The following is a 12,092-nucleotide window of genomic DNA, read 5'->3' on the forward strand; positions in this document are numbered from 1 at the left end:
CTTAGCTTTTTTGCTCAAGGCTGGTGCCATACCACTTGAGCCACAGCTCCACTTCTAGACTTTTGCTGATTAATTGGAGAGAAGAGTCTCATGGACTTTCCTGTCAGACCTGGCTTTGAACCACAATCCTCAGATCACCGCCTCCTGAGTAGCTAGAATGACAGGCGTGAACCACCAGAGCCTGGCCTGAATATATATCTCCATGCTTCAAAATTCATAGAAGAGGGCTGGGGAGATAGCCTAGTGGCAAGAGTGCCTGCCTCGGATACACGAGGCCCTAGGTTCGATTCCCCAGCACCACATATACAGAAAAACGGCCAGAAGCAGCGCTGTGGCTCAAGTGGCAGAGTGCTAGCCTTGAGCGGGAAGAAGCCAGGGACAGTGCTCAGGCCCTGAGTCCAAGGCCCAGGACTGGCCAAAAAAAAAAAAAAATACAAAATTCATAGAAGAAATCGGTCCTCACTTCTTATAAGGCTCCCCCTTTCAATTCCTGTGGCCCCTTTTCCCTCCCCATCCTCAGCCCTCAGGGACTTAGACACTTTCCCAGTTAAAAGAAACCTAGTTAACAAATCCTGGATCTGACACCCCGATTTCACAAGGGTTTCCCCAGAGAGAAGCCAGGCCGCCTGTCTAGAGTCACACAGCTCATTGGGCTGGAGCCAGGGCTAGAGCTCACATTCCTGATGAGCCAGTTGAAGGCTGACCTGTTTCATAACACCTCTGTGTTCTTCTCCTGGCTTTGCTGTCCCTGTCCACCTCATAGACTAACAATCAGATGCCAGAATCAAGTGCTTACCCGGAGAGCTTGACACAAAGGACTACTGAATAAACATTGAGGAAGTCGAGACAGAGACCATTGAAGTTCAAGGTCAGCCCAGGCCAAAAATGTTAGCAAGATTGTCAATCTCAGTCAATAAGCTAGGCAGAGTGACATGACTGTCATCCCAGCTCTTAGGGAGGTCTTCAGTAGAGGATTATAGTCAGAGGTCATCCTGCAGCAAAGGCAAGAAACCTTCTATGAAAATTAGCTAAAGCCACACCTGTAATCCCAGCTACTCAGGAGGCTGAGATCTGAGGATTGTGATTCCAAGTCAGCCTGGGCAGGAAAGTCTGTGAGATGCTTTATCTCCGATGAACCACCAAAAAGCCAGAATTTGAGCTGTAGCTCAAGTGGGAGAGTGCTAGCCTTGCATGAAGGAGCCAAATGAGAGCACAAGCACCAGACCCAGCACACATACAAAACACCACCTAGAGGTTCTCATACTTCATGACCAAACCTGAGCCCTTGGTAGTGACACCTGAGAGGCCTAAAGCCATCTCACACACACCTTGGAAATGACTGTGCATCTTGTAAGGGTCTGTTCGTGGCTGGCAGGGTGCTTTCCTGGGCCTCTGCCAGATAAACCAAGAGCTTTGGCTTTACAAGGAGCCCTTGGCCCAGTACAGGTGGCAAGAAACCAGAAATGCCCCAGTCTAAAAAAAACCAACCTGCAATCAGAAGAAGCCAGTGCCGCAGTGGGCAAAAATACCAATATACACAAGGAAGCAGTAGATAAGCCAAACCCCAGAAAATGACCTGCAGTTTTTCTAGCATACCCACTCAAAGTGGAGTTGGAGTGTGTGTGTGTGTGTGTGTGTGTGTGTGTGTGTGTGTGTGTGTGTAGGTGGGCAGAAGGCAATCTGAGTTGAAGAAACAAGACCTGACCTAGGTGTAGTGAATACTTAGTCTCTTCTTTTAGCTGTGTACCGGTGGCTCACACCTGTAATCCCAGGTACTCGGGAGGTTGACATCTGCAGATTGCCTCTGAAGCCAGCCCAGGCGGCAAAGGCTGTGAGTTCCTATCTCCAATTAGCCAACAAAAAGTAAGAAAGTGGAGGTGTGGCTCAAGTGGTAGAGCACTAGCTTTGAGTAAAGGCAAGTGAGAACGTGAGACCCTGAGTTCAAGCTCCAGGACTGGCAAAAAACAAAAACAAAACAAGAATCTCAGAGACTTTCCTGGCCTGGCTGGCTTCAAACTATGATCTTCAGATCTCAGCCTCCTGAGTAGCTAGGATTACAGGCCTGAACCACAAGTGCTTGGCTAAAGATCTCTTTGTTATAGCAGCTTTGACTATACTCTTTTTTTTTTTTTTTTTTACAGTCCTGGGCCTTGGACTCAGGGCCTGAGCACTGTCCCTGGCTTCCTTTTGCTCAAGGCTAGCACTCTGCCACTTGAGCCACAGCGCCACTTCTGGCCATTTTCTATATATGTGGTGCTGGGGAATCGAACCCAGGGCTTCATGTATATGAGGCAAGCACTCTTGCCACTTGGTCAAATTCCCAGCCTCTGACTATACTCTTACTTTTTGTGTGTGCTGCTCTGGAGCTTGAACTCAGGGTCTGGGGTTTGTCCCTGAGCTTTTTTGCTCAAAGCTAGAGTTCTACTACTTAAGCCACAGTTTAATTTCCAGCTTTTTAGTGGTTAATTGGACATAAGAGTCTCATAGATTTGCCTGCCTAAGTTGGCTTTAAACTACATTTCTCAAATCCCTAGCTATTTCTCCCAAATAGCTAGGATTACAGGCCTCAGTAATAAACATTGGTCTTTTCTGTTTTCCTTCCTTCCTTCTTTCCTTCCTTCCTTCCTTTCTTCCTTCCTTCCTTCCTTCCTTCTTTCCTTCTTTCAGTGGTACTAGGGTTGGAACTCAGGACCTAGAGCTTCCTAGGCAGATGCCCTACTGCTTGAGCCATGCTCCCAATCCAATGAGCCTTTGAATTGCGCACTGAGGGTCTGGGATGCTCCTGGGTGGATGGTGTCAACTGGACCATGAGATTCACAGAAGGTGGAAGGCTCATTGTGCAGGGCACAAGGGAAGGCAATTAGAACACACTGAGTGTTAGGTGCATCTGAAGGAAATATTTTAACACCCAGCTCCTTGGTAACAAGAAGTTCTGACTGAAGTATTTGCTGATTCCAGTAATGTAAATACTGTTATTATTTTATTTTGCCAGTCCTGGGGCTTGGACTCAGGGCCTGAGCACTGTCCCTGGCTTCTTTTGACTCAAGGCTAGCACTCTACCACTTGAGCAATGGCGCCACTTCTGACTTTTTCTGTGTATGTGGTACTGAGGAATCGAACCCAAGGCTTCATGCATACTAGGCAAACACTCTACCACTAGGCCACATTCCCAGCCCTCCCCAAATACTCTTCTTAAGATTGATTTCAACTACGAAAGTGATCTCAAGTTTGGACAGTCCTCCATGATTTCAGTGAACAAGGAGTTAGGGAGAGAAATGGACAATGAATTCTTGTGAGGTGGTACGTGCTGGCACAAGTTGATGCCATGAGCATTGTTGTCCAGGAGCATCTCTGTAGATATTTCTCCCTGCAGCTGACATACATGAAGTCTGAACACTGGGAAAAGACGTCTGTGTTTTCGGAGTTATGAAAAATTCAGGGGTAAAGGCATAGTACGAGTCAGGTGCCGGTTGCTCACACCTGTAATCCTAGCTACTCAGGAGGCTGAAACTTGGAGGATCATGGTTTGAAGCCAGGCCAGGCAGGAAAGTCTGTGAGAATCTTATCTCCAATTAACCAGCAGAAAACCAGAAGTGGTGCTCTGGCTCAAGTGGTAGAATGCTAGCCTTGAGCGCAAAGAGGCTCAGGGGCAGCACCCAGGCCCAAGTTCAAGCTCCACAACTGACAAAAAAGGAAGTGTCTTGGTGGCTAATCAGACATATCTGAAGTGAGCCTCAGGGAGGGCTTCTGTCTTCTTAGACATTGGTCATCTCCTATCTGTCATTCACTTCTCTTTCTCCTTGCTACCCTTCCCATTAGCATCTAAACAAGTTCTAGTAGATGGCATAAAAAAATCAAATATCAAAAAAAATCAAATATCAGAGCCAAGTGCTGGTGGCTCATGCCTGTCATCCTAACTACTTAGGAGGCTGAGATATAAGGATCAAAGTTCAAAGCCAGCCTAGGCAGAAGTCCTATGACTCTTATCTAGAATTAGCCAGCACAAAAGCTAGGCATGGCTCCCATGATAGATGGCCAGCCTTAAGTGAAAAAGACGAGGGAGAGTATGAGGCCCTGAGTTCAAGCCCTGTAACTGGTGCGTGAGCACAAGTGTGCATGCGCACACACACACGCATGCACACACACACATTCAGGGACTCAGCACAGTGGCTCATACCTGTAGCACATCAGACCTCAAAGTGGCCCTCACTGCTTGTGCCACACCTCCAAGCCTATTCTTTTGCTATTTCTGAGACAGGGTCTTGAAAATGGCTTTTCTGCCTAGCCTAATCTCAGCCTACTTAGTAGTTGGGATTAGAAGCACAAGCCACTGTGTTTAACTCACTCACTCCTTTCCTTCCTTCCTTCCTTCCTTCCCTCCTTCCTCCCCCCCCCCTTGTTCTCTCTCTCTCTCTGTGTAGGCAAGTACTGGGGTTTGAACTCAGGGCCTAGTTACAGCTCCTGAACTTTTTTGCTCAAGGCTAGTGCTTCGTCACTTGAGCCACATCTCTACTTCTGGATTTTTTTGGGGTGCCTAATTGGAGATGACAATCTCACAGACTGGCTTTGAACCTTGATCCTCAGACCTCAGCTTCCTGAGTAGCTAGGATTACAGGTGTGAGTCACCAGCGCCAAGCACCAGGCTTGCCTCTTTGAGACAGATTCTTGCGATGTTGCCCACACTGACCTCCAATTTGAGATTCTTCTGCCTCTGCCCCCACCATGGCTGGGGATTACATGTGTGCACCCTGATACCAGGAGTCCCTTCCAAACTCTTAATGTCTAAATGACATACTAGCTGGGTGGCTCACACCTGTAATCCTAGCAATTTAGGAGGCTGAGATCTGAGGATCAGGTTTCAAAGCCAGCCTCGGCAGGAAAGTCTATGAGACTCTAGTTAACTACCAAAAGCTAGACATGACACTGCAGTTCCAAGTGGTAGAGCGCTAGCTTTGAGCACAAAAGCTCAGAGACAATGCCCAGGCCCTGGGTTTGAGTCTCAGAAATGGCAAAAGAAGAGAGAGAGAGTGGGGGGTGGGGGGAGAGAGGAAAGAAAAGGGAGAAAAGGGAAGAAAAAGGAAGAAAGGAAGAAATCAATGACATATTATTTATTGCTAACAGGTCCCTTGAATTGTCAGGTGCATCTACATAAGCTTTATGCATAGTTATCACTTCTCTTCATATTTTCTTTATAAAGCTATGTGGGTTTTTTGTTTTGTGCTAGTGGAGCTTGGTCTCTGGGACTTTTTTAAAATTTAATTTATTTATTAATTGAACACAAATTTTTTGACAAGGTGTTGTGCAAAAAGGGTACAATTACATAGTAGGGCAGTATGTACATTTCTTGTGATATCTTACGCCCTGTTTTGTCTCTGGGACTTTTGATCTTCCCTTTCACTCACTGTGGATGCTTCAACACCTGAGCTACACCTTCATTACCTGCTTTTTGCTAGTTAATTAGAGGTCAAAGTCTTAGGTTTGTCTGCCCTGATTAGCTTCAAACTGAAATCCTCAGGTCTCAGCCTCCTGACTAGCTAGGACTAACTTTAGGTATCTGGCTTAAGCTCTGATTTAAGAACTACTTATAACACCATTACTTGCCAGAGATTAAATGAATAATGTGCTTTGGTACTTCAAAATCAAGACGACTCCATAAAGCTATTCTTTTATTTCCTTTGGTGGGGGAGGGTGCCAGTACTGGTGCTTGAAACTCAGGGCCTCACTTTGGCTTGGCCTTTTTGCTCAAAACTGGCACCTTACCACTTGGGGCACATGTCCACGTGTTTTGTTCCTGTTTAATTGACGATTAGAGTCTATGGGACTTTTCTGCTCAGACTGGCTTCTTCCTGAGTAGCTAGGTGTGAGCCACCAGTGCCCAGGTCATGGAGGCTATTTGTGAATCTTCCAAAGCATTTGCAGATCTACAATGATGGATCTCTTTTTGTTTTTTTTTTTGGCCAGTCCTGGGGCTTGAACTCAGGGCCTGAGCACTGTCCCTGGCTTCCTTTTTGCTCAAGGTTAGCATTCTACCTACTTGAGCCACAGCACTACTTCCGGCTTTTTCTATATATGTGGTGCTGAGGAATGGAACCCAGGGCTTCATGTATCCGAGGCGAGCACTTTACCATATTCCCAGCCCCGGTGATGGGTCTTTTAACTATCCAAGAGACGGTCAGGAGCAAGGGGCCTTCAACACACTCATTGAAGAGATGTGGAAACAGGCCTGTTGTCATTCCTTCAGGAGGGTCTTCTACAGCAGCAAGCTGCATTGCGGAGATTCGTATCTCAATTCTGCAGCCTGGCTTTGTTTCCACTTCTAACAAAGTAGGATAAAGCTCATACTTAATTGCACAGCATTGGCCAATAGCAATGATAATAAATACATAGCAATGATACGGAGCACAATAAACACACGTTATGACAGCAGCATGCAGCCTTATACTAACGTCCACTGGGCAACGTGGAGGAATCCGGACGGGCCTCCTCTCCAGGGATTCCTAGGAGTTTACATTACCCGGGATCTTTCCTAAGTACGAATTGCTGTTTTGCTTTTTTTTTCCTTCCGGCAGCCTCCAGGCGAGTCCCGTCCTGCGGCGGGTCTGGACCTCTCCGGCCCCGCCTCCTGGAAGGGGCGTGGCCTCGGCGGGCAGGGGGCGTAGCCAAACGGAGAACCAGGGCTTCGAGCTCCGGGTCTGTAGCCGCCCAATCTGAGAGGGGGCTGGGGATTGGTCACGTGACAAGCCAGAGGGTGGGGGAGTTCACCCTCCTTTCCCCCTCAAGCCGGTACCATCTGTATCAGCCTGAGGGGGGGGTGTCTTGCTCCTTTTCTTGAAGCAAACCATTTCTTTTAGTCCTCTTGGTGTTTTAATATCGCGAGGTTGTGGCTTTATTGTAAGTCAGTCTGTCAATCTGCACCCCTGAAGTGGCGTTTTTCTCTCCTAGGCTCCCCCTCCCCGCTGGGCAGTTGGTGTCGCCCAGCCGGGTCCTGGGCGCGGCGGCGGCGGCGGCCGCGTCACGGGCGGGCGGGATCCCTCCGCTCTAGGGAGCGCAGCGCTGGACGGTTGAGTTGGGGTGACTGAGGAAATCCATCCGCGCCGCCGCCGCCGCCGCCGCTGCCGCCTCCGCCGCGGAGGAAGACAGGACCTCCCGCGCTCCTCCTGCGACCCCTTGGCAGAGTCCCACCGCCACAGGTACCTCCGCGGGCGAAAGGAGTCCTCCTCCCCCCAGCCCCAAATTCCCATGGTGGGGGGAGTCTACCTCCTGTCTCCCGAGTCTGGCCTCTCGGGAGCGGACGTAACTCTCCAGACCTCCCCTCCCTTCCTCTGGCCCCGGCGCTCCCAAACCCGGAAGGGGAACCGGGGGCGACCCTCGGCCCCAATACTGCATGCGCTCCCTTGAGCCACCAGCAGCGTTTCTCTGGCCCCAGACCCCGTCCCAGCTTCGCCTGCCTCTTGCTCCCTTCATAGTTGGGGGGCTCAATCCCGGGTTTCTCCTAAGGTCCCGTCCCGCCCCCTTCCCCCCCGCCTGCCCCTGGGTTACAGTACCCCAGAGTTCCCCAGCTCCTTACCCCTGGCGGCATTCGTCTGGCAAAACTCTAGAATGCTGAGAGAGATCGGCCAGGCCGCGGGGCCACCCTCGCCTCCGTCTCCACCCCGTGCTCTCGATTTGGGCTCTGCCTTCCCTTGGTGTCCTCCCCCCTCCCCCCGCAACCATCAACTGGACACTGGACACCCTTTTTCCTCCCCAAGTCCGAAGCCCAAGCCTACCTAGCTCCTGGGAATCTGCCCCCCTCCCCCGCCTGGCTCTCTTTGGGGCAAAATGGAGGTCGAGGGGGCCGGAGAGCCAGGCCCACTTGTGCTTCGTAGCGCGGCTCCAGCCTGTGCCTCCAGCTGCCAGATCTGGGGACCCTCTCCTGTCCCCTCCCTTTTGCCCCGCCAGGCCTGAGGAGGCGGTGGCAACCGTGTTGCTGTTTGGGTCTCGGATTGCTGTCTTCCCCAGAACCCGGGGGGCTGCCAAGGCGGCCGAGGAGAGTGGTGGGAACCGAGGGCTGGAGCGCGGCCCCCGCCCCCAGCAGCTTCCTCCTGGCCGGCTGCCTTCTGCGCCGGGCCTCGGGCGCTGCCGCCCGTCCTTGGCCGCTGGCAGCTGCAAGGATGGGGCTTTGTCACACCTGGAGTGGGGTGGGGTGGGGTAGGTTCGGTGCTTCCCCCCCATTCTGGAGGGACATCCCCCCCAGTGCTGGCGTCGAAAGCTGAACTTGGAGAGGGGAAGAGGAACGCCCAGCATCGGGGGGGAAGTGCGAGCTGGGTGGGGGCCGCTGCGGGCCGGCCGGGTGTGGGGTGCACGGCCGATCGCACAGGTGTCCAAGTGTGTGTGTGTGGGGGCAGGACACCGCGTCTTGGAGCGGAGCCAGCCAGGCCCCGAGAGCCCCGGCGCCGAGCCCCAGGACTGGGCTCCCGGGGGCGCCCGGGGCCACTGCCAGCGCCTGGGAGAGAGCAGCTCGGCGCCTCGGGGCCGGGGGCCGCTCCTCGGAGCCCTAATTACTCCTGAGCGGCTCCCACGGGCTTCGTGCGGGCGTGGCGGGGCGGGCGGCCTCGGCGCGGGAGGGAGCAGCGGCTCGGGCTGCTTTCCTCGCCGCTCTTCGCCCCCACCCGCACGGGCCGAGGGCTAATGGGGCGCAGCCGGCCCCGGGATTATCCGGGGTGAGCCTTTCCGAACCTATTAGTGCCCAATCGGCTTCCCCAAATCCTGTAAACAGCCACCCGGGCCGGTTCAGAGGAGAGGCGGGAGGCCGGGTCGGGCGGGGGCGCCGGGGCCGGGGGTGGGGTCACCCACCCTACAGGTCTCTGCCGTGGATGCGGTTGCCGTGGCAACGGGGCTGGGGTGGGAGCACTTCTCCAATGAGGTGCTCTCAGTCCGGGTGACGGTTGCCTAGGCAACCCCACGAACAGCCCTGCTTCCCCCTCCCTGCCCCCCGCCGGCGGAGCTGGGGGTGTGCGGCTGTGGGGGTGCGCTCTGAGAGGCCCCGCCCCTTGTTAAATTAAGTGCGGGGAGGGCGGCGCCCCGCGGGCTGGGGCGGACGCCGGGTCTGTTTTCGAAGGGACCCCCCCTCCCAGTTCCTGCCGCGGTGTCCCGCCCGGGCCCGGGCCGCGGCTCGAGGGAGGGGCTCCCCGCGCTTCCTCTTGCACTTCCCGCTCCGCTTCCGGACCGGGAGGAAGATTGGGGAAGTCTATTCCTTGGCACCGGCTCCTGGCCCGACCCCGGCGCAGCCCTGGGGACCACAGCCCCCTCCCCCTGCCGGGCTTTCCTCTTCCGGGCTGCGCTTCCACCCCGCCTTCCCCTCCGCTTCCGCGGCGGCCTTGGGGCCTGACGTCAGCCCTGCACCCCCCAGGCCTCGGGCCAGCGGCCAGGAGCTGCCTCCCCCGGCCCCCGTCCCGCGGCTCCCCGCCGCCCCCAACCCCGCCCCACGGGCCCGGCGCCATGAGTGAGCTGGAGCAACTGAGACAGGAGGCCGAGCAGCTCCGGAACCAGATCCGGGTGAGGGCCTGGGGCTGGGCCGTGCCGGGGAGGGGAGGCCAGGCCAGGCCAGGCCTGGCCGGCAGAGCCAGGCTATTGCAGCCGGCTGCTCGTGGGGCGCCTGGGGCTTTGAAGGCCGGGAGACAATTTCAGTGTCTCATTCTCTCCACCCCTTTGTCTCCCACTTTTTTCCTCTTGCTTCTCCTCCCCCTCCCATCTTTATTCCTGTCTCTTTCTGGCCTTTGCTTACAGGATGCCCGAAAAGCATGTGGGGATTCAACACTGACCCAGGTGAGGAGGCCCAGACGGCCTGGGGACTCGGAGGGGCCAAGTGAGACTGTGTGTTTTCCTGGTCTACCTGAGCCCCTTCTGTCTCCACCTCCAGATCACAGCTGGGCTGGACCCAGTAGGGAGAATCCAGATGAGGACACGGAGGACCCTCCGTGGGCACCTGGCAAAAATCTATGCCATGCACTGGGGGACAGACTCAAGGTGTGTGGGTGGCAAAGCTGGGGCGCTGCTTGTGCTCCGGGATGATGGCAGTGGTCAGGCAGGCAGTCTGGGGGAGCAACGGCAACCTGAGGTCTGGTGAGGTGCTCAAGGTGCATTTCCGCGAGGAAATCAGGGCAACCCCAGAGGACCAGGGAAAGATCATTTGCAGGACTGGGGGCTGCTGCTAGGTATCAGCTCAGAACATCTCCCCCAGATGGAAGGGAGAGGGGGTATCTGTCTCCCCAACGGGGCCTCCAGACCCTCATCTCTTTGCCTCTGCCACTACCAGGCTGCTGGTCAGCGCCTCCCAGGACGGGAAGCTTATCATCTGGGACAGCTATACCACCAATAAGGTAGAGCTGGCACCTGGCGTGGGGGGCATGGGGCTGCAGAGCTCAGGCTGACTCCATCTGTGCCTGTGCCTCGCCTCCCCAGGTCCATGCCATCCCGCTGCGCTCCTCCTGGGTCATGACCTGTGCCTACGCGCCCTCAGGGAACTTTGTGGCCTGTGGGGGTTTGGACAACATCTGCTCCATCTACAGCCTCAAGACTCGAGAGGGCAATGTCAGGGTCAGCCGGGAGCTGCCTGGCCACACTGGTGAGGGGTCCAGCCAGGCAAGGGCACCGGGGCTGAGGGAGTGCTGCCCTCCCTGAGACTTGGCTCACCAGCCCTCTTCCCCAGGGTACCTGTCATGCTGCCGTTTCTTGGATGACAACCAAATCATCACCAGCTCTGGGGATACCACCTGGTGAGGCCCTTCCAGGGCTGGGTGGGCTGGGCTGGGCTGCGATGTGCTGAGCAGGCATGATGCACCTGGGCAAAAGCAGCCTGAACATGAGCCCCTCTCTGGGTGGACACCAAGGGGTTCCCTCCCTCCATAATGCCCTGGCTTGGGTCAGGATAGCTTACTGGACTCCCTCCACAGACCCTTACTGAGGCCTGGCCCATGTGGTGAGAGGGGGCAGAGGGCAAGGGAACCTGTCCTCTACCCCTATTTCTGATCCTTCTGTGCCCTCCCTCTCCAGTGCCCTGTGGGACATTGAGACAGGCCAGCAGACTGTGGGGTTTGCTGGACACAGTGGGGATGTGATGTCCTTGTCACTGGCGCCCGATGGCCGCACCTTTGTGTCGGGTGCCTGTGATGCCTCCATCAAGCTGTGGGACGTCCGGGATTCCATGTGCCGGCAGACCTTCATTGGTCATGAGTCTGACATCAACGCTGTGGCTGTGAGTTGAGGGCAGGCCGGGCTGACCTGTCCCTTCCCTGCATCCGGCCCTGACCCACCCCTTGCCACCCCCTTTACAGTTCTTCCCCAACGGCTACGCCTTCACCACGGGTTCTGACGATGCCACGTGCCGCCTGTTCGACCTGCGGGCGGACCAGGAGCTGCTCATGTACTCACACGACAACATCATTTGCGGCATCACCTCCGTTGCCTTCTCACGCAGTGGCCGGCTGCTGCTGGCCGGCTACGACGACTTTAATTGCAACATCTGGGATGCCATGAAGGGCGACCGCGCAGGTGAGGCCGGGGGCTGTCTGGCAGGCAGGGGTCATTGGCCTAGGCCAGCCAAGTTCAGGTGTCCCTCTTGCTCCCAGGTGTCCTCGCTGGCCATGACAACCGAGTGAGCTGCCTTGGGGTCACTGATGACGGCATGGCCGTGGCAACAGGCTCCTGGGACTCCTTCCTCAAGATCTGGAACTAACTGCCCCAATCCCAGCTGGGCCCAGGCCGGGAGGGGCCCTGCCCATGCCCACACTACAGGCCGGGAGCTTTGGGGCCGAGTGTGCACACCGAGCCTCCCTCCCTGGGCCACAGGGCCTTGGGTCCCTGCTCCCCCACCCAGGTTTGGTTCCTCCCGGGGCCCCCACTGTGGAGATAAAGATGGGGATGGAATGGGGGACAAGGAGGGGTGGAAAACCCTCCCTTTGCTGCCCTGGGGTCAGGGCCTCACCCCTCTGGAGGGCCAGAGGCAGGAGGTGGAAACTCCAGGGGCTGGCTTTTTTAAAACTGGTTTTATTTTAATTTTTATTATATTTTCAGTTTTTCCATAAAGGAACCAATTCCAACTCTGTACCCGGTCT

At 55.3% G+C, this 12,092-nt stretch overlaps 1 protein-coding gene across 1 annotated transcript; it reads left to right on the forward strand.

Annotated features, from left to right (window-relative positions):
- The first annotated feature begins 7,013 nt into the window (after window positions 1-7,013).
- Gnb2 (G protein subunit beta 2) lies at window positions 7,014-12,084 on the forward strand. The gene is made up of 10 exons (XM_048368416.1): window positions 7,014-7,190; window positions 9,389-9,534; window positions 9,766-9,804; window positions 9,899-10,005; window positions 10,295-10,358; window positions 10,441-10,603; window positions 10,688-10,754; window positions 11,032-11,233; window positions 11,313-11,529; window positions 11,607-12,084. The coding sequence occupies exons 2-10, from the start codon at window positions 9,478-9,480 to the stop codon at window positions 11,711-11,713; spliced, it is 1,023 nt and encodes a 340-aa protein (XP_048224373.1). The 5' UTR covers window positions 7,014-7,190; window positions 9,389-9,477; the 3' UTR covers window positions 11,714-12,084.
- The last annotated feature ends 8 nt before the right edge of the window (window positions 12,085-12,092 follow it).

This window comes from Perognathus longimembris, chromosome 1, assembly GCF_023159225.1.
Source record: "Perognathus longimembris pacificus isolate PPM17 chromosome 1, ASM2315922v1, whole genome shotgun sequence".
In the NCBI taxonomy this organism is placed as follows: Eukaryota; Metazoa; Chordata; class Mammalia; order Rodentia; family Heteromyidae; genus Perognathus; species Perognathus longimembris.

What these genes read in the sequence shown, in the direction of transcription:
- Gnb2 (XM_048368416.1), top strand. Translation starts at nt 9,478, where the DNA reads ATGAGTGAGCTGGAGCAACTGAGACAGGAGGCCGAGCAGCTCCGGAAC. An exon ending in CACTGGGGGACAGACTCAAG is followed by an intron (nt 10,006 to 10,294) that starts GTGTGTGGGTGG and finishes TGCCACTACCAG; the next exon opens with GCTGCTGGTCAGCGCCTCCC. An exon ending in ACAGCTATACCACCAATAAG is followed by an intron (nt 10,359 to 10,440) that starts GTAGAGCTGGCA and finishes TCGCCTCCCCAG; the next exon opens with GTCCATGCCATCCCGCTGCG.